General features: G+C 37.0%; 2 protein-coding genes across 2 annotated transcripts in view; one reads left to right on the top strand and one right to left on the bottom strand.

Moving 5' to 3' along the window:
- The window catches only part of LOC140152226 (uncharacterized), a 29,955-nt gene extending 14,000 nt beyond the window's left edge, over positions 1-15,955 (top strand). Inside the window, exons 11-17 of the mRNA XM_072174527.1 lie at positions 201-523; positions 1,381-1,618; positions 2,267-2,509; positions 2,546-2,625; positions 3,236-4,207; positions 5,049-5,152; positions 15,587-15,955. Of these exons, the coding sequence (XP_072030628.1) occupies positions 201-523; positions 1,381-1,618; positions 2,267-2,509; positions 2,546-2,625; positions 3,236-4,207; positions 5,049-5,152; positions 15,587-15,955 (2,329 nt within the window). The remainder of the gene's footprint in view (positions 1-200; positions 524-1,380; positions 1,619-2,266; positions 2,510-2,545; positions 2,626-3,235; positions 4,208-5,048; positions 5,153-15,586) is intronic.
- The window catches only part of LOC140153203 (dimethyladenosine transferase 2, mitochondrial-like), a 46,252-nt gene that overhangs the window by 10,568 nt on the left and 13,379 nt on the right, over positions 1-22,305 (bottom strand). The window contains exons 7-8 of the mRNA XM_072175887.1: positions 21,745-21,893; positions 20,399-20,689 (exon numbers count right to left, since the gene is read on the bottom strand). Of these exons, the coding sequence (XP_072031988.1) occupies positions 20,416-20,689; positions 21,745-21,893 (423 nt within the window). The 3' untranslated portion in view covers positions 20,399-20,415. The remainder of the gene's footprint in view (positions 1-20,398; positions 20,690-21,744; positions 21,894-22,305) is intronic.

The raw sequence follows: 22,305 nt of genomic DNA, 5'->3' as shown, positions 1-22,305 counted from the left end.
CCCCCACCCCACAAACATATCCAAATACAGAATTACATACACACCCACCCCAACACACACTCCAAACACATCAATAAATTTAAATATTCATAACTATAGCAGTAACAGTGTCAAAATTTTCAATTCATCCAATTTCTTTCAAACTTGGTAAAAACATAATAACAAGATCTATCTATCTTTGCTTTATTTTGTATGCACAGAGCTTGCCACGGTTTTGCCTACGCCACTGCAACACACCTCTGTGACATAAATGGTGTGATCCGTTCCAAGCAAGAATTTCAGGAAAAGCCAGAGCTCTGTGGTAGCCCTTCGACTGGTCGGTCATCTTGGATAGCATACGACCCATCTGTAAATGCTTGTTGTAATGGAATACTAATGGTAGCAGGAGAGACATGTTGTTTTGGACAAAAATTTAATACACCAAATACGGCTTTGGGACAAGGCAAATGCTGTGCTGGAATTGCATATGATCCAAATGAACACATTTGCTGCGAGCGGAAACTGATATTAAAATCTGGCAGAGGTAAGGTTTCTTCCATTATGCTAATATCAGTAGACCTAATCCTTTATATCCTGACATTGAAATTGCACACCTAACCTACAAATAACATTGCCTTTCTGTGCAACTATGTGTCGACCATGCTGTACTGACTCAGTTGAAGATGCAATACTTACTGTAAAGCTGAATTTCTATTCCATCGCTGAGCGACAAGCGATTGGCATTTGACCAATAAGGTAGCTAGCTTTTTCCAAAGCAACAAAAGGAGTTCTACCTCCTTGACTAAAAACCAGTTGCTATCACTCAGAGATGAAGTATAAATTCAGCTTAAAGCTGGTTTCATACTTTCTGCCGCTTGCCGCTGAGCGGCATGACGCTTCATCATGCCGCTTGTACTTTTCTGCAAGCGGAGCGGCACACCTCTAAGCGGCAGCGGCATGACTCTGAAAGCTACTCTTGCCGCTCAGCACCGCTCCAAAATCGTATTTTGTTCTCATCGTCAGAGCGGCACCGCCCGAGTTGACTTGAATTCAACTCCCAGCGGTGCTGCCCCCGCGTCACAGCGGTGGAGTGATCGATATATCGGCTTGCCGCTGGTCATCGCTAAGCGTTTTGGTGAGATTGCGCAGTGAAGTAAAATCATCTTCCAAGCGGCAAAGCGGCAAGCGGCAGGAAAGTATGAAACCAGCATAAGGCTTCAATTTTGGGAATTTAGGTATCTGTATCAAATCATACATGTAGAAAGCAAGTGCTAGACACAAAAGTTTTTATTAATAACATGTTAAAATGGTCAAAATGTCAATTTACTTTCAAACACTTTTTAAATTGATAACATGTTCAACTAATCCTGAAAATGTCACCTTGATTTCTTTTAAATATAGATATGGAGTGCTGTGGACCTAGAGCTTATGACATCAACAACTCCAATCAAATTTGCTGTGGAAATGTTAGTCTACAATCAAGCCCAGGTGGCCGTTCTCTGTATACATGCACTAATGATATCGCTCACAGAGCTGACGAGACGGTATGCGAGAATGTCGTGTATGGTGTAACAGGTGGTGTCTGCTGTGGAAAGCAGCTCTTGGATGTGAGCACACAGGTCTGCTGTCAGAATATCATGTAAGTATATTAACATATTCACTGTCGTAGTGCACGTTAGAATATGACCGTTGCTAGGTCAACTTGATCACACTTTCTTTGTTACGAACCACTGATCGAAACAATCACAACACAAAGCCTATGGCATATCAAAATTCGGAACAGCTGTATGAGCCCAGGCTTGAAGCAGTAACCAATGGTTACTAACGTGCACTACGACAGCGAATTAACATGGTAATGTCACAGGCATTGTTCAATTTTGAATCATAAGTCTTTCATTCTAAAAATACCTTCATCCAGACCTGTATCAAAACCTTGCACTGAACCAATAAAACAATATGGATGCATGAAATCCCACCAATTCAGAAGTAGATGTCTGTGTAGGCTTAAATCCATATAAAATGCACAGCCTTCTGAAGGCTGAACTATATAATTGGTTCAAATCTTAAGGTGTAAATGATGCAGACCAAAATATTACCAGAACAAAATGCACTATCATGATTTATAATCCATGCTTATAAATGCAATGTTCATTCATTATAACCCAAGAAGTAAAAGCATATCAAATCTAAAAACAACCCAAAAAGCAATGCATTCAATATGCCATTTATGGCATTTAATTCAAGTTACAGTTAACACTTATAACCATGTTATACAATTTTTTTACAGTTACAACATAACCGATTCTAAAAGTGACTGCTGTGGTAATGTGCCATACAATGCCAACGATGCCAGCAAACTCTGCTGTGATGGAAGCCTACATAATCATACACCAGGTGCTGTTTGCTGTGGTACTTCTGCCATTGATAGTAGTACTATGCAATGCTGTGGCAATAATGATCATCGTTTTGCATACTCAAAAGGTGAGTTGTTCACAAATAAATGGATCTTCCATTGCATGGTAATGTCAAAGTAATGCGAGACTCTTATGAACACTCATGTGTAAAGACAAGATCTTAGTACTTGCAAGTCACAGGTGGATCAAAGCTTGGATGTCAATTCATTTCAGATAGTAAAAACAGTATTCTGTCGGTCGGACATCCGGGCTATCTCTAGTCTTGGGCCCAAACTGCATGTGGCTCACGGTTTGTTGTGAACAACAGAAACCGGCTGTGAAGGAGGCTACATAGCGATGTTGCTGGAGTGACATTCAATTTCGGAAAAACTACACTCGACCATGGAATTTAATTTTAAGTTTGTCAGTATATAAACGGTAAATCAAGTAAGTTTCTTTCACTCTGAAGACTTAGAAACGGTTGTTTGATTCCACTGACTATTTACGATCGACATTACACCAATGACAGAAATCATCAACAAAAATCGAATCAGGGACTTGTTTTCACTCGAACATCATCAACCGGAAGTGACGTGACACGGACCGACAGAATACAATTACAAGTCAATTATATATAACAATAGAAAAGAAGATAAATTTGCATAAATGGTGCAAATATGTTTGACATTTCTTATCTTGTAATGTGCCACATAACCTAATATTCCTGATAATAACCTGATATTCCTATCTCCTTGCAAATTTTTATATGTTTTGATAATTATTTTGATAACAATATTATTAAAATGAAACATTGGGATTCTAATTTACAGCTATATTTTCTTCCTTTTAATTTTCAAATACAGCAAACCAAGGTACCGATCCAGTATGCTGCAATGACGGAAACTACGACTCAACCCAACATACTTGCTGTGATGGGCTGCTCCACAAGTTTGTACCAAATGGTATATGCTGTGGTCACAGCCTGATCCGAGATAACACCAAAGAGCTTTGCTGTGATGGATCTGTCAAAACAAAAACATATGGCAGCGATTCTGTGTGCTGTGGTCAAAACATAATCGACAAGAGGCGATACGAATGCTGCGGTGGCAAACTTATGTCCCGAAATCCATGGAAACAATGCTGCAATAGCGTAATCCTCAGTTCGTTTCAGGCGTGTGATGAGATCCAACAAGATGAATCAATTCAAGGTGAACTAAATATTACTCATACCCATTTAAATGTCACCACCATTCCATCACCCACCTCATCTGATTATTTTAATATCACCACCATCACATTTAATCTCACCAACCCTGCTTACCCCACCTGTAACGGTGTCTCCTATAACCCCGCTATCTATGGTTGTTGTGACGGCATTCTATACAACATATCGAATGAAGACTGTGTGCCAAAATCGGAGGTCTGCGGCGATCAGATCTATGACAATTCATCTCAAGGATGCTGTCTGGAGATTGTTTATGACTTTCAAACACATATCTGTTGTAATGAAACACTTCATGAGAAGCTAACGAATACAACCAGATGCTGCAATACCACTGCCTATGATGTCTCAACCGATATTTGCTGCAATAACAGCGTCACTGATAAATCCACATATGGTGCCTGCTGTGGATACATCCCATACAACCAAACTACGCATATATGCTGCAACAACACACATATCATGACTAAAACCAACCCCTTGCAGTCAGAGACTGATATTTGCTGTTCACCCAATGAAGTATATGATGCCATAAGCCAAGCCTGTCTACCTACACTGAATGATGACAATGAAGTGCAGACATCACCGACCAATGATGAGACAACATGGTCAAGTCACTAATCAATGCCTCAAGTTGGACCGTAAGTCCCGCTATCATGCATTAAAATAGGTCCAGGGAACCCAAATAGGTACAAATCCAGATACATTCTACATTGCATCCCTATTCACACCCGTTCATTATAGCAACTGCTCAGTGCCAGAAGTGGGTAAGTGCAATAGCTGTCATATGTAGGTGCCATGTAGATGAGTACAATATACTATGTGTAAATTGCCAAATGTTCACAGGGCAGCTATTGCACGTATCCACTTCTGGCACTGAGAAGTCGATAAAAGTGCTTACTGCAAAGCCACATTTAAGCACCTGCTACCAAATGCCAATCTAGGAAGAGATAAATTCCTGCGAATGTTACCGCTGCAAGGATTTCATCTGTTCTGATGTACACAACCATTATTTCTTCATCCTTTTTTTTCAACCCCAGTTCAATTACCAATGTATCACTTCTTGCTCACCTCTTTGGGATCCCTGGTATTCTGTTATTAGTTTTGCTCCTAGTTTTTTAAGTTGTCAACCTTATTTTTAGGTAAATGCCACTTTTGCATGTAAACTTGCCTCCTGATTATGTCATCCTGAGCAACCAATTCACTTTCATTGTCATTTTATATCATGCCAAATTAGTTTCAAATTTTATCACTATTTTAATTTGATGAATCTCATTCATTAGTTCATTTGCAATTCATTTTTAATAACAAAATAATAATCACATAAAAATATATCTACTTAATCTAAATGTCAAATATACTTGACATGCATGTGAAAGACTCTGCACTAAAGTCAGTATATTCAAAGGTAAGCATACTAAGTGTGTGATATTCATTTACTCCTACTTCTGCAGGTTCAACTCAGCCCTCAATTCATCCAAACAACCAAAACACCAAACATGGCAACACTTCAAGCTGTCCTGGCTGCATCAAGATTGGACTAAACATTGCCTTTATAGTAACAATTGTATTTTGCTTGGCTTTCATATTCTATAGGCTAAGGAGGCGCCCCGGACGTATATCTTATGGACGATGCCCAAGAAATGAAGATGCACCAGTCACTTCCCTCTGAACGTGTTTAGAAATAGTCTCGCCCAAGTATTGCAAAGAATAAGAGTAACTTCAGCACTTGTAAGAGTTTCCTTGTTTTATCTAACACCAATTAACCTGTTGTAGTAATATTTTAGGAAACTTGTGTTAAGTACAATTGAGCATGCTTAACCCCATGAGAACTACCTGTCGATTGGCCAAAAAGAAGTTTTCTTTATCAATTGGACCAATCAGCAACATTGTTAGAATAATTTCACCATGCAAAATAATTGTGGTGAATTATTTGCAAAACTCCATTCTGATTGGTGATTAAAAAATATCATGTAATTGACCAATCAGAGGCAATGTTAGATCGGCAAGTAATGCTCAGGGGGATAAAACTCAGCTTTTAAGAGTCTGAAGTTAGCATTTGGCACACATGCACTCTACAGATATATTGGAAGTACTGGTGCCTTATCAAATTGTAAATAATGTAATATAATTAACTTATTAATTTATTATGCCCATCCTGACTATTGTGCAGCTTATTAAGTTATGAACGCAGAATTGAATCAATTTTTCCGTTTTTAAAAGTGCATATCTGTGTTTGAGATCGCTGATGCAGTTGGTAATTTCATATTATTTTGAAGCACACAATTAGTTGAAATCAAAACCACGATAATCCTATGTATTCACAGGGTAACTTGCATGATCATCAAAGGGATGATTAATAAGATTATTTTTTATCACACATTTAAGGAGACAAAAAAATCTGTTCTATGGGTAGATGTTGGGTCGGTCGGTTGGTCAGCATTTTTTTTTTTCCTGCAAAAGGCTAAATGACCATAAAAATCACTGAAAATCTGAAAACATTGGTAAAATCAATCAATTCAGCCAAAAAGTATTTTTAATTTTAAGCAGCTATAACAAAAACACCTAAATGTAAAAAACTGTGTCGGTCAGACCCGTAAAACAGGTTTTTTTGTTGTCACCTTTATATGTTATTATATGTAGTAGTAGTTACACACTGCACACAAAAAGTACTGTAAAGTGCTACACTTAAATAAGAGGCAAATTTTTGAAGAAGATTACACTCAACAACTAAAGAGCTCTATAAAATTGCACATTTTGATACTTTTCTCATGCAAATTGCCAATGAACCGTGTGGTATCCAAATGTGTAGACTGATTTTCTCCATCTGGTGAACTTTTCTCATCTAGTGTAATGTATCATCAAGAAATTGTCTGTAGTTAAGTATAACAACCTTTTTGTGCACAGTTTAGATTCTAGTCATATTATTTAGCTATTTACTCAGATTTACACATACTATATTTGATTTATCATTATTATAATAATATTGATTAATTATATTGATTAATATTACATGATTCACTATGAATTATAAGCAAATATTTCTAGTATGGAAATGTTTGTGTTTAATTATTTAGAATTTTGGCACAGTTTGAACAAGCTGCCAGATTTGAACAAAATCTGCGCACATTTTCAAATAAAAATGCCAGAATGTCTTCATCCACTGTTAGGCTGTAACAGCTAAAAATGTATATCAATTTTGTCTTGTACTGGTAATAGTACAAACAAGATGTCAATGTATTGCTACTAAAGTGACTCATCACTGGTTGAATGATTACACAATCCTACTGGACCTATCACTGAATAAAGGATTTGATTTCATAGACGTAGAGTAGACGTTGTTGGGTAGGAAAAATCTTGTGCTTGTGGCCCATGAACATGTTTAAAACAAAACTACCAACAGGTTACATAGGAGGTTTTGCTTTAAACATGTTCAGGGGCCAATGACACATAGGATTTTTTTCCTGCCGAATAACATATTTTATATTTCATGCTTTTAACATAAATAAAGAAGAATAAGGTGGTCATATGCTTTATCCTAGCAAGGGGTGCGATAATGCGATGCACAAATAATATATGCGAGGATCAGAAAATAAATGATGCAAGCCCTCAGAAATTGTGATTTAAAATTATGCTTTTAACATTGTGCAAATAGTTGTGTGAGTGCAAGAATACCTGATGTGCACAGAAATACAATAGCTGCCACTTTACAAATGCCAATGACCGTGGAACTCTATGCTAGGTTTTGTGCTAGTATAATAATAGCTGCCACTTTACAAATGACCATGGAGCTCTATAATATGCTAGGTTGTGTCAACATTGACTAGCCTTCCTTTTTAAAACATACAAAAGATTACATGTTGGAACATGGAAGTACCAGCAACTGGCAGCAAGTCTACATTTACATCAAGGTGGCTTGTGCTGTAATGCACTTTGCATAGAGCAGCTATTAAATGCTACTTCACATACAATATTCTTGCAGTCACATAATGACATATCAATAATGTAAGTTATAGTAATTGTAAAATTGGAAATAATTTTTTTTGCTTTTTGCATTCCAAGCAACTACCACAAAAATAACACCACATATGGATATTCCTTTTGTGTATAGCCTGGTAGATCAAAGTAAGGAATAAAATTGACAAAGCATGAAATTTAATCTCCCAAAAATTTCTACTTTTAATTACAGAATGATATGCTAAAAGCATTCAATGAATATGTATGTAATCATAATAAAACATTTTGCATATAAATCTCAAATTACAGAAGTAAGACATTCCATACCAAAAGGAAGTACTAATATAGATATTTATTACCACACTTACAACTTTAATCATCGTACTTAAGTTTGGTATATCATGTGGTTGAGTGCACTGATTATCCTACAATCTGGGGGAATACCCTGTAGCTATTTTTAGAAACAGGAAGCTCACTGCTGCCTGTTACTGTGTGTGCATACTCTCAGGGTAGCTGAACTGCTCTGATTGCGCAATGTCACTAGTGTGCTCATTGGATGGAAGTTAGATCTGGTAATTTGAGCCCTGGGACATTGTATGACTCAAACATATTGCTAGGCTATTTTATGTAACTCTTTAATATTATTAGAGGATGCCTATATGAACACCACTCATCAGTTATGTATTTTCCATTACAAATGTGCCATAAATGAAATTTTATAATTATGTATAGTACTTGGATTGTAATACTCAAGGTGAACATTGTAATACCTTTATAAATTCCCTTTTAACAAAACTACAGAAGTGATGTAACTTCCTTTCAACTTATAAACAAAGCTTGCCATAAAATATATTCTGTACCTAGACTAAGACAATACTCAGTAAGTTACTATTTATATCTGCCTAGTTAATACTGCCTTTACCTAAAACCACAAAGGATTAAAAAAAAAATTCAAATTGTGGTAGGTCACATGTAGAACAGCTAAAGCCATATTGTAACATTTACCGAGGACACCCCCAAGATTTGGCAAAATTCTGATTATTACATGATTGTAATGTACTTTAGTAAATTCACATTCCCTACAAAAATCAAGGCTTTAGGTGCTGTGACAAAACCTGAAATTTTGAATAAAACAACGGAATACATGGTTTAATTATTGTATTGAAATATTAGTTGGAACACATACACGATAACCATATAAAACTGTATGTACTTTAAGTACTGTATTTTTTATGGAAATGTTACAACATGGCTTTAATGAATAATATTATTTATCGTAACCATAGTAACAATACATTAAGAAAAAGTATCTGCAATGCAGATCTGTCAAGTCATTTAGGGACCGGTCACTATTTATGCCGGGGGGAATGGAGGATTTTATTTTTTGGTGAAAAAATTCGCGCTCCCCTTCGCCGTTCAAAAATTCCGCATTCCCCATCCCCCTTATTTCATGAAATTTCTCCATTTAAAACTTAACATTCCCCCCTCTTTCCTGGCAAACATTTTCGCATACCCCCTAAAATCCTCAATTCCCCCGGTGTAAATAATGACCGCTCCCCTTTAAAAAAGGTGTTATCATAAGTATTTTTTTCTGTAACAGAAAATCTCTTGACTATGTATATATATTAAAGGGTGTGTGTTATACTGCAGTAAGACATACTGTTTGCAAAACCTCTGTCTTTATTGTGGATTAATGCTTGAACTAAACCTGCAGTGTGTGTATTTGAATATTTTAGGGAAATTAATCTTTATTTTGAGAATCCAAGTAAAATTTGATACCAGTATTATTGTTTTCAAATGTTAATATTACAATTTGAAGCATTATGTCATGTTAGGTAGTAATGTAGTAATTTTGTCATCGTTACCTATTGGTAAACAGTTAAAAATTTATATATATATTTCCGTAGATGTATTTTGAAGCTCATGTTTCACTTTGGAAAGGTTTCACTAATCTGTTTTCAGTCATATCTTAAATTGTATTTGTGTATTAATTGCTACTTATAAATCAATGAGAATACTTTTCCTATATATAAATATGTGACATTATTCAATCCAATTAGTACATCAAAGGCGGTAATGATTAAATTGAGATACAGGCAAAAATAAGAAGCAAAAATACAAAAAAAACACAAAAAAATGAACATATATAAGGTTCATAATTATTTTGCAACCAATTATGCTGGGATGTTGGGATTTCAACATCGCAGTAAGCGTAGCAACTAAGCAAGTTAGCAATGATAACAACAACATGTTTAAAATTTCCGACTTCGGTGTGAGTGAGTGGATCGGATTATGTCACATAGAGGATTATGACAATAATGCAACTGATTCTATTATGATAGTTTATGTTATTTCAGTTTGTGGTAACCATAACAAAGTTCTAAATTTAATATTGAATTAAAAACTTTCACAAACTTGATGTAAGTTGTAACTGCATTGTTTGGTAATGGATAAAGTTACTATGTAATGTAAAATAGTCACACAAATACAGCAAAACAAATACTGTAAAAGTGGAAATTTTCGGGTACATTAATTTTCGCACTTTCTGCACGCAACACAGCTACCACAAAAATAAAAACACACAAATATGTTCTTTTAATATGTAGGTCTACGTAAGAAACTCAAAATTGCAAAATTAAAAACAAGCAATGTAGTTCAAAATCAGCAAAGCGTGAAAAATTACACACATGAAAATGACCACTTTTACAGTACAATGTACATATGTATGCACCTGATAATTGTTCAGAGTTCAAGTAAGCCCAACATACATGTATCGCAAATGCGAGCCCCAAGCACAGTGTACATGCACTGCACAGATGGTGTGTGGCTCAATCAAAATCCAAAAGGTCAATCACAATTGCATGCACACACAACACCATTCATGTCTCATATCCCTGCAGTAACAAACTCTGAACAATTATTGGAGGGCGTCCTGATGAAAGCTTCAATTCTAGTTATAGGGCGTATTACACTAAATCACTGCGCGAAAGGTGCAATGGTGATGAGTTCCGGTTAAACGTATATGCCTACATGAGACAATGTGGTGTCCTTAGGGACCATGTTCTTCGTGAGGTTGGCATGTTCTGATTTAAATGAAAGATGCTAACCTATTAATGACTAAAATAGATATGAAATTATACAAATCGATTTCACAAGAAAAGTAGGCCCTGTCCGAATTACTGCTAACAGAACAAGTTTTAATGCTAGTTTTGGCGTTGAAATAGCGGCGTCGCTTTTCAACATTTTTTAATAAAAAACTGATTCTATAAAGTTCCCCAAAATTGAAGCTTAAATAAAATTTCAGTCCTTAATTAATACAGGGATGACGTTAAAAGTGAAAAATATTGTCACGCCTGGTAGAAAACGCCGTTTAAAAAGGTGATTTTTACGTGCTTTTCAATGGAGAAGTTATTTGGTGGTTTACGCCCTTGAAAGCATGTTAAAAAATGGTGGAATGAGCTATAAAGTTCGGAATTTAAAGTTATTAAAGAAAGTTTTCCCCTCAAACTGATTTATTTTGAAATGAGATTATTCTATGTGATAATGCCGAAGCTTTCAAACAAGATTTTAGAGTATAAATTTCTGGAAAACTCGTTGGAAACAGGGTTTGGTACCAAAGCTGGCAATGGCGGCCATGTTTGCTCAGATATACCATTTTGAGTTTAAAATCGAATAACCATTCAACTTTTAAAATTTTTGTTTAAGAAAATGGTACAATAATTGACAAACGTATAACATGAAATGCGTTTATAAGATACTCTCGGAAACATTTATCCCATCAAAGGTATCCAAGTACCTCCAACTACCTTATCAATAGCGTTTTAAGGTGCGTGTCTATTTTCCTCTCAATTTTAACGAAATTTGGTCGGTATATGGCGTTATTATTTACAATGCGCCGTTTTCAATTCTCTAGAGGGAAATTGATTAACCAAGTTTGTGACGAGTTTCTTTGATTGAAGATATTGTAATATTATCAGACATTGGGGGAAAATATGCGCGCAAGGGGGGGTGTTGTGTCTTTATACCCTACCCCTAACGCTTTCGACCTAGGCATATACTCGTGCAATGAGATGGTGCTTGTCATGGGGGGGGGGGGGGGTTCGGAAACCTTTGTGCATTTTGCTTATGTAATGTGCAACTTAAGTTATTTGACTCACTGTTGTTAACGTTTTAACTATTATGACGTCATAATTGTATTTAAAGATCGATCAAACCTGCTATAAACTCTGTTTATCCATAATTGGTCAAAAGTACCCAAAATGGCGGGTTTTTTTAATGTATCAAAAATTGTTTAGAGAACCCTTATAGCAGATTGGTGTAATGTATGAATTAAAGAAATGACACTTTTTCTTAGAATGGTTTATTGTTTCCAAAAATAGAGAAAAGTTAAAAAAATTCAAACCTCTTGTGCGGTTCAAGGGCGATTACACTAAATCACTGCGTGAAAGGTGCAATGGTGATGAGTTCGGTTAAACGATATGCCTACATGAGACAATGTGGTGTCCTTAGGGACCATGTTCTTCGTGAGGTTGGCATGTTCTGATTTAAATGAAAGATGCTAACCTATTAATGACTAAAATAGATATGAAATTATACAAATCGATTTCACAAGAAAAGTAGGCCCTGTCCGAATTACTGCTAACAGAACAAGTTTTAATGCTAGTTTTGGCGTTGAAATAGCGTAAGGCCGCTTTTCAACATTTTTAATAAAAACTGATTCTATAAAGTTCCCCAAAATTGAAGCTTAAATAAAAGTTCAGTCCTTAATTAATACAGGGATGACGTTAAAAAGTGAAAAATATTGTCACGCCTGGTAGAAAACGCCGTTTAAAAAAGGTGATTTTTACGTGCTTTTCAATGGAGAAGTTATTTGGTGGTTTACGCCCTTATGGGGTTTGCAAGGTATATCTTAGCTGACAGGGTTATATATTTCTTGCAGTCATATTTATTGTCATTTACTTGCAACAAAATTGTATCAACAATAACTGCCTTGTGTCGGATTTTTAATTTTAAAATAATTTTAATACAATTCTCAAGAAAATTATCAACTGTTAAACTCATGAGGAAACTCATAAACAAATTGACATTGAACGATACAATTAAGGAAAGGCAGTTGTTGATGATATCTCCTTGTTGCACTAATAATGTGTTTCCTCCTTGTACAAAGTTGACTGCTACATTCTGTGGATATATTTATCACTGTAGCTCTTGTTACTTTCTGAACTGAAATAAAACTTTCAATTGCAATTCAACTTTGGTTGACTTGGTTATATTTTTCCTGGTTGTTTCAGCTTATCATTACCAATGGCAAATAATCAATGGCATACATGTAGTTACTCCTTATTCTAGACAAATACAGCACACATTTTCTTGGATTAAAAAATTGTTATTGTTTTGACAAATGAAACGCAGCTAAATCCAAATCCTTTATTTAGTTCTAACTGGCAATGAAAGTCCAATTTTAATATTTGGTCAATTTTTGGAAATAAAGGCCAAAACATGCACTTTAAGAGTGTTTTTTGTATGCTGTGACAATCAAGCCCAAAGACTTGTACAAAGACTAATTTCAAGTTATGCATTCTAAGTATTGACAAACACATTTTCTAATCTTTTTCATAACAATTATCAAATATAATATAAAATATTAATGTTATTAGTGAACTATTTGCATATACTCAAAGATTTTGAATGCTTAGACTTGTGCCAAATCTTCAGGTTAGAATTTTGTAAATACAATTGTAAGAAATTGCAAAATTTCATGTTTTTAGCCCATTTTCCCTCAAATTGCAAAAATATTAAAATGTCGATGACTTTTATTGCCAGTTAAAACTAACTAACTGAAGGATTAGGATTTAGCTATGTTTCATAAATTGACAAAACAAGATAATGTTTTTTTTTTAATCCCAAAAAATTAGGGCCGCATTTTTCTTGAATTGGGAGTAGGACTTTCCCGGGTGGGCAACTCATTCTGAGCAGAATATTTATAAAAAAGAAGAAGGGAGGAAAAATAGCAGAGGAAAAAGGGGGGGGGAGGAAGAAGGGAAATGAGAAGAGGATGTAAAAATAGGAAAAACAATCCTCTATTATTATTGCAGTCTATTTTATGTTTTGTAAGTCCCTAATCTTGGGGCTATATACCCCACAAGAATTTTCTTTTCTACCTTAAGACACTCAATGAGATGATAATGCTAGTAATCTTCTGTTCATTGTTAAGGCCCAGGCCAGCAAAGAGTGAGAATTGTGACCAGACAGTACCCTACACATCCAATGCGACCGTTGTTTAGAGTGCATATTTATGCCGTTTTTGTTCAAACTTTAGACCATTCCTATAACTGGCACTTCGTTCAGAGTTCATCAAGAACATTGATATCAAATATCGTCACTGGGCAGGAAAAACCCATGTGAATTTTCACTGAGCCTCATCTGGCAAAACAGGGAACAGAACAGTACAAATGGTCAAATTTGATGGTATCTCCTTTGGGACACAAAAACTGCTTAATTTTTTTTCTAAAATTTGTAATTTTTTTTCACAACTTATAAAAGTTAGCACAGATTTTACCATAATATCAAGGATTCTTGAGTCTAATATGTGAGCCATCGCATTGTGGACCTCTTCGTGGCACTGGGCGTTTTGAGATACAGGCCGTTGAAGATTACACATACTCAAAATCATGTCCGATGTTGATTTTTCAATTTCTACATAAACATAAACTTTGAAGTGGATATTTTAAGAAAAATAATATGAAATACCCAGCATATTAATAAAATTTGCACAAATGTAAGAATAAATTACCCATGTCAATTCACTTCTTATGTAAACCTTTATTTTAAAACAGGGTTTTCTCAAAAACATGATTTTCAAGTTTGGGCATGTTTCTATTTGATTTTTTGATAATTTTTCGAGAATGGCACATCCGATACCCATAAAAATGGTGTTATTTTAAAGCTAAGATAATCAGCTTTCATCTTGTATGAATAACTCAATTTTTATTTTCTCCTCCAAGAGGTCCCTTTTGATGTGATAGCTCACATATACTATTACTAGGAGCCCAGACAATTTATTCAGCTCATCAGACACAAAAGGTTTGATGGCCTGGTTATGTTAGTATAGGGCCAAGATTCAAAATTCCATATTGCTGCCGGGTCACAGCCTGTACGTTCAGCCTGGGGGTCACAAAAAAAAGGGGCCAAAAATGCATTTATTCAGCTCAAGAGACACATGGACAAAACTTGTTGGATATCACTCCCAGAAGGATACTTTTCATGCCTATAGCAATGACAGCAATTTGGGCCTGTACGGGGGCCCAGACAGTAGCCCCAAAGGGGCCGCCCATATGGTGTTATTCAGCTGAAGAGACACATGGATAAAACTTTTTGCATTGGAACTATCACCCATTGGGGTGCCCAAAAATACCAATGACAGCAACTTTGTCCTGTACAGGGGCCCAGACAGTAGCCTTAAAGGGCCTGATGTCCAACAACTGATTTATTCAGCTGAAGAGACACATGGATGAATCTTTTTGCATTGGAACTATTACCCATTGGGGTTTACAAAAATACCAATGACAGCAACTTTTTCCTGTATGGGGGCCCAAACAGTAGCCTTAAAGGGCCTGATGTCCCATAGCTGGTTATTCAGCTGAAAAGACACATGGACGGATTTTTTTGAATTGGAACTATTGCACATTGGGATGTAAATCCCAACCAAGAAAGTCAAACCCAACTATAACCCAAATGAGAAACGGGCATGGGAAACTCTGAAGAAAAACACTCAGATAATACTCAAACCCTATACGACAAAGGTAGAGGTGCAGTAATGTCTAAGCAACACTACCTAGAAGAGGATACCGACAACTAAGTATAAATGACCAGTACCTAAAACTAGATTATAACCCTACAAAGGCTACAGCAGACATGCTACACAGTCTAGCCTGCGAAATGTATGTTGAAAAACAAATCGACATAGCTTTGACAGACTACCTGGACCCATTTAATGGTCAAATGAGAACCCCGGTTTTCTTCATGCTACCTAAAGTCCACAAAACCACCTCCACCAGGAGTACGCTTTGTAGGAAGACCAGTTGTCTCCAATTGCTCCTCTCCACTGGAGAGGGCCTCAGAACTCATAGACTTCTACCTTCTACCAGTGGTGAGATCCCAACCCACTTACCTGAAGGATACAGGGGACACCATCAGGAAGATCGAAAACTTGACTCTACCTCAAGGCATCATTGTAGCTAGCCTGGATGTGGTTTTGATGTTCACATCGGTCCCACAAGATCAAGCTTTTCGAGTTACTTTGGAGACACTCGCAAATCTGGACCCTTTTGATAACGACCCAATCCTTCCAGATATGAAATACATGGCAGAACTCCTACGTCTGGTGTTATACAGGAATTTTTGAATTCAATGACGAATACTTCCTACAAACCTCAGGGGTACCTATGGGCCAAAGATCATCAGGTAGCATCTGTAACCTTGTAGTCCATGAATTGGAAAACTAAGATCTTACAATCGACTACACACATCCACACCTTATACAGGTATATGGATGACACGTTAGTCTTCTGGACGGGAAGTTTAGAAGAACTACAAACTTTCGTCCAGCAGGTGAACACCTTCCACGACAGTTTGAAGTTTACATATGAATCCAATTCCTAGACCTGGTCATATACAAAGGCAAACGCTTTAAAGAGAAAGGTATCCTGGACATCAAATGTCATACAAAGAAAACAGAGACAGGACAATTCTTACATAGATCATCATGCCACCCGCAGCCAGGTTTCGATGGTGTCATACGCGCTGACGTCATGCGACACGCAAGAAATAATAACAACTATGAAACATTCTTGGAAAAGAAAGATTTCTTCATGGAGAAACTTTCCACCAGAGGCTACAGCGAAGCTGAACTTCTCAAGGCAGGTTCCTCAATCAACTTTGAAGACCGCCATTTATTCCTCGAGGAGAAACCAAAATCTCGAGAAATACCTTTGGTTTTCAAGACCAAATATGCCCCGCATTTCGCGGGCAAGCACATAAAACACGCCATACAAAAACATTGGAATATTATCAGCAACAATCAGAAGCTGAAAATAACATTCCCCAAACCACCAATGATAGCCTACAGCAGAGCTGAGAACCTGCGGGACTCGCTAGTAAAGGCCAAACTTCCATCTCCAGAAGAAGATGATCACACTTTATATGAGGACTCCATGAGGTACGAGGGCACCCCTCTCGCCTCACCCACCTTACAACAACTTCAAGAACTGGAAACAGAGAGTAGGGGATTCAACAAATTTGTAGCCATCGAGGATTCAGATACTGAATCCACCCACACATAATAGATCTCTCCATCTGAAGATTTTGAAGAGACGAGGTATCCAGCAACTCTTCTTAATTGCAAACATTAAGAAAATATGCACGAAGACATAAGGCCTACGCAACGCCTTGTTAGGTGACAACATGACTTCACCACCAACAAAATAGATAGCCTATAATTTCACGAAGATCTTTCAAATATACACAGGGAATAGGCCTACGGACCTATACCAAACACAAAGTCACCCAAGCACCAGGGCCGGCTGTCAACTCTCACGCATTGGCCGTGAGTCTCACGCATTGGGTCACTTTCTCACGCCAAGGTAGTATAATCTCACGCCTAGGTAGTAAATCTCACGCAAAAAAGCTGGAAAATGGGTAAAATCTCACGCATCGTCATGAATATTATGTTGCCCCTACCCCCCGCTTCACATTTCCGAGCACTGTGGCTCAAATAATTATGGCAGAAAATGAACATTTGAGTCGGCAAATCCCGGTACGCCTCTGTCTCACGCCAAGCAATTCCAAAAAGTTGACAGCCCTGAAGCACCCACCTACACCAGGAATAGACAAGCTCTTCAAAGAGGTTCCAAAGAAATAGGGCCTCCAGCAAGCTACTGATGAAGGACCATCGTATTCCGTTTACATGGTCCAGAAACACGTGTCTAGCAAGCTGCTATATAGCCTGGACTCGACCCTGTTAAATGTTACAAGATAACAACCCGGCCCTAGTGAATCACATACAATTCATGTTTCACTGAGTAACAGTTTTCAGACTCCAAAACGGAGCCTGAGAGTCGTAGTATCCAGCTATACTCCGGTCCCATATCTCAGGACATGCGACCCACCTTGTCTTAATCATCAAGTGGACACAGAAACCGAAGATCCCCTATCACAAGAAGTCTCTTATAAAAACTCAAATGACGGGATTTCTAATCCTATGCGTCTCTTCTATTTCGGAGCTAACCATCATAGTTAATAGTTACGTGTTATCTCAGTCTCCAACACTAGCGCACATGCACACTAGATTGCGTTTATACGCACCATACGCGAAATACGTGCACATACCTCTCACAAAATGGTCAAGGATGCAGCATCATAACCAAGACCCAACAAGGATGACAACTACACCTTTTTCTTTAATTTCTATGAAATTAACATTTGAAATTTCTGCATGTATACGACACCGGGGTCACTCCCATTGTGGCCTGTACACCATCCGCGATAATGAAAACGCGTAAAAGGGTCGTTTTTTGTGGGTAGGCACGATACCAGCGTGATCGCGTTTAGGGTGTCAAAACATGAAAAATTGGAAAAAGGGTAGCAAAATTGCAATTTCTAAATACGCGGAAATGAAATTTAGGGTATGAAATTTGATGTTAGGATTGAAATCCCTGTTTAGGGTGTCGTTTTAGCCAAGGGTTAAATCCTTGTTTAGGGTGCTTTTCAAAAGTTGATTATCGCGGATGGTGTACAGGCCACAAAGGGAGTGACCCCCGGGATACGACACAAAAAGGAGAACAATATGACCGAATCTTCAAGCAAATCCATCTATATTACTGCTTTGTACTAATGAACCGGAATAGAGTTTTTAATGTATATAACCCACGGGTACGTTATACTCTTTTATGGGATAGAGAGACAAAATACCGATTTGGACTTTCATCAGTTCGGCTGGACGTTCTGCTACCCCCTTCACCCCCCCCTCTCAGATTTTAGGAGCTCATAAGGGGAGAGTTATGTTTGAAGATGTCAGTATGTTTGAAGACCCATTCAGCAATTCAAAATTTTAGATTTTAGGAGCTCATAAGGGGGGGGTGAAAAAGTTGCTGTCATTGGTATTTTTGTAACCCCAAATGCGTAATAATTCGGATGCAAAAAGATCCATCCATGTGTTTCTTTGGCTGAATAACCAGCTATGGAACATCAGGCCCTTTAAGGCTACTGTCTGGGCCCCCGTACAGGAAAAAGTTGCTGTCATTGGTATTTTTATAAACCCCAATGGGTAATAGTTCCAATGCAAAAAGATTCACCCATGTGTCTCTTCAGCTGAATAAATCAGTTGATGGACATCGGGCCCTTTAAGGCTACTGTCTGGGCCCCCGTACAGGACAAAGTTGCTGTCATTGGTATTTTTGAGCACCCCAATGGGTGATAGTTCCAATGCAAAAAGTTTTATCCATGTGTCTCTTCAGCTGAATAACACCATATGGGCGGGCCCCTTTGGGGCTACTGTCTGGGCCCCCGCACAGGCCCAAATTGCTGTCATTGCTATAGGCATGAAAAGTATCCTTCTGGGAGTGATATCCAACAAGTTTTGTCCATGTGTCTCTTGAGCTGAATAAATGCATTTTTTGGCCCCCTATTTTGTGACCCCCAGGCTAAACGTACAGGCTGTGACCTGGCAGCAATATGGAATTTTGAATCTTGGCCCTATACTAACATAACCAGGCCATCAAACCTTTTGTGTCTGATGAGCTGAATAAATTGTCTGGGCTCCTAGTCTATATAGGATAAGACACTTGTTTTCACAAATGAAGTTAATTGCCTATCTCTCCAAAGTGCGACAGACAAACTATGGTAGACTTGGATCAAGACCATATAGCGTAATTGCGTAACAATCATAACCTGTAATTGAAGATCTGGGACTAAGTATGATCAAGCCTAGCAACTGTCAATCAAACAAAATAGGGAGTCGGTCAGTTTCACTATTGCAGCAGTACGTCAACATTGCATCAGCACAAGGATGTTAAGTTTAGGCTAAAAACTCCCTAAATGCTGGTACACTGACTTCACTTTTTATACAGGGATTGAAAACGAGTGTGATTTGAGGCAGATTTACATAAACTCCACAATATCTTTATTAAAAAGAAAAAATGTATCTCACTGATCACACCTTACGCTTTTTGGTCTATCTATTAAGGCTCTCACCAATTCTCATTTCTCAGGTACCCGAGTTCCTGCCCATTCTTGGCTTACCCAGGTCAAAATTCACGGGTCAAAGTACCCGAATATGCAAAAAAATTTAAATTAGAAAAAAAAGTTACAGGCCTTAAATAAATTACTTGTTATTCGAGGTTGGAAACCAGAGAAATACTGCTACTTCAAAAAAAAAATTGCAAGTTGGATAAAATTGTACATTTTAATTACTTCTATTGAACAGCTAGCAATGCATACTAATTCAATATGTCCCTGCCTGTTCAATAGAAGTAAAAGTAATTAAAAAGTACAACTTTATCCAACTTTGACTAAATAAAATTGGCAATTTTTTTTTTTTTTTTGTAGTATTTCTAGTTTCAAACCTTAAATAACAATTAATTTAGGGCCTATAACTTTTATTTTTCAATTTTGTAAAAAATAATTGTATTTTCGGTACCCAGATTTCCTGAAAATTCAATCGGGTACCAGTACATAATTATCCATTAGTTGAGAGCCCTACTATCTATGGAAACAACCCCTTTAGTTTTGAGCTTTCTTGGATTACTTGAGAAATCATCATTTTCTTTTACTTTTGGCACTTGAATCTCACCTATAAAGTTTTGCTCATCAGGAGAGAGCTGCAGCATCCATGTGATCATCATCAACATCAGTTACTCCATCTAGCTCTATCCTATCCAACAGGTCCTCATAGTCCTTGTTTTCAGAATTATTTCTTTGTAACGTGTTATAAAAATGAGTTCCCATCCATTCGCTAAATGTGTCCACTTTGCGAATTGCGTTGAATAAGTGGAGGTAGTCAGTGCCGCTCAATTCTCCCGTTTTGGTCTTCAAGTTGTAATTGAAATCAAAGATGATATCTGAATGACCTGGTGCCCACCCTCTGTTGAGAAATTGAAATGTGTGTAAGTGGAAATCACAACTTCTAAGTAGATGTTATCAGATCAGAAGAAGTTTTTACAAAGAGTAACAAAACAGTTATTAATTTTTATTTTTTATTTCAAAATACTCATTGTAATCGAAAAGCAAAAAAGGCGGAAAATTGTAAAAAAAAAAAAATGTGAAACAAATGAAATTATAAAAAAATTGTTTTTTAGGTTCCTAGTGCCTATTATCCTTTTTTTTTTCTTTGCTCTTCACATTTTTCAAACCATCAAACAAAAAATTGTGCAAAACTTTTCGGACTGTTGAAGGGGGCATCAAAATTCACCTTTTCTCCAACCTCCAGGTAGGAGTGGCCTGGGTGTGCCACTGTTGCAATGGGACTTGAGTATTTTTTTGATAGAGAGATAGTTTTATTAATTGTGGGGCAGGTATGTTGGGTTGAGGATTATACGCTTGTGATCACATCTTCATTGTACATTCAAAAACAAATGTTAGCATATTTCAGGGTTTTTCAAGCAAACCAACTTTCTCTAAATGGAAGAAATTTGAGTTTTAAAGAATGCTTTTCCTGAACTTACACTCAGTCCACCAGCATTTGTATTTATATAAACTTATTCCTCATTTATAAACATCCAACATTTCCCTGAGAAAAGATGCAGGTTTGATTTGTTAATTTGAAATGGGCAACTTCCACAATTTCATGACAAAGATAATATGCTCTCATGGACTGAACAACTTTTGGAAAAAAGGGATTGGGAATATTTCTATATAACATCACACATACTCATACAAAGGAGGCATTCCATAATATTTTTTTCAGGGTGTTAAATATTTTTCCTTGACTTTAGGGTCCATTCAGTGATCCCAGTGTAAGTATAAAAAAATTAAAATTGTTTATAAATTGCCTAAAAGTGAAGGATAAGTCATTCAAATTGTCATTAGAACAAGAAAACAGCAGTAATGACAAAGTTGACGCCCCATTCAAATACATGTAGCTAATTTCTCTACTAGCAAAACACTGAATGGGCCTTTAATTAATAGTAAATTGCTTACTCTATCTTGTCCTTTAATGATGTTTTCCTGTTGACAAGCATCTGTATTAAGAAGTGAATGAACAGATATGCGTGTTCTTCAGCAAGAAGACCACGCTCAAAGAAATCCACTTTAGGGGTCAGCTGGACCAAGCATAGATTCTCAGGTTTCTGCAATCAACAAAGAAAATCACAAGGTTAAATAGTAACAAATTGAATATAATTTTATACTCTGATCAGCTCGTAATAGGCGGGACTCATAACATCGTGGATTGATAGAGAATGGCGTACACACAGCTAGGCGCAGCACCTACGCGAACTGCGCTTTGCATTTTGCGTGAATGATGCGCGCTTTTGTGAATTTACGCGTCCGTAAGTTGGAACTTTATTGACTCGCGCAGTAACAAAAACCAAATAATTCCCGCCTATTAAGAGCTGATCATAGTATAGTAGTGAACTTGCCTTCATTGGGTAAAGATAAGATTAGCTAATTTTACTCTGAACTTGTTGTCTTGTTTGCTAATGTATCAGTTATTGATCCTTGATGTGTTTTGTGTCCTTGTCCGTCAAGGCTCCCGTTAGC

Source organism: Amphiura filiformis, chromosome 5 (assembly GCF_039555335.1).
Source record: "Amphiura filiformis chromosome 5, Afil_fr2py, whole genome shotgun sequence".
Taxonomy (NCBI): domain Eukaryota; kingdom Metazoa; phylum Echinodermata; class Ophiuroidea; order Amphilepidida; family Amphiuridae; genus Amphiura; species Amphiura filiformis.
The sequence above is the reverse complement of the archived record's forward strand: the minus strand, read 5'-3'. Positions and strand labels throughout refer to the sequence as shown.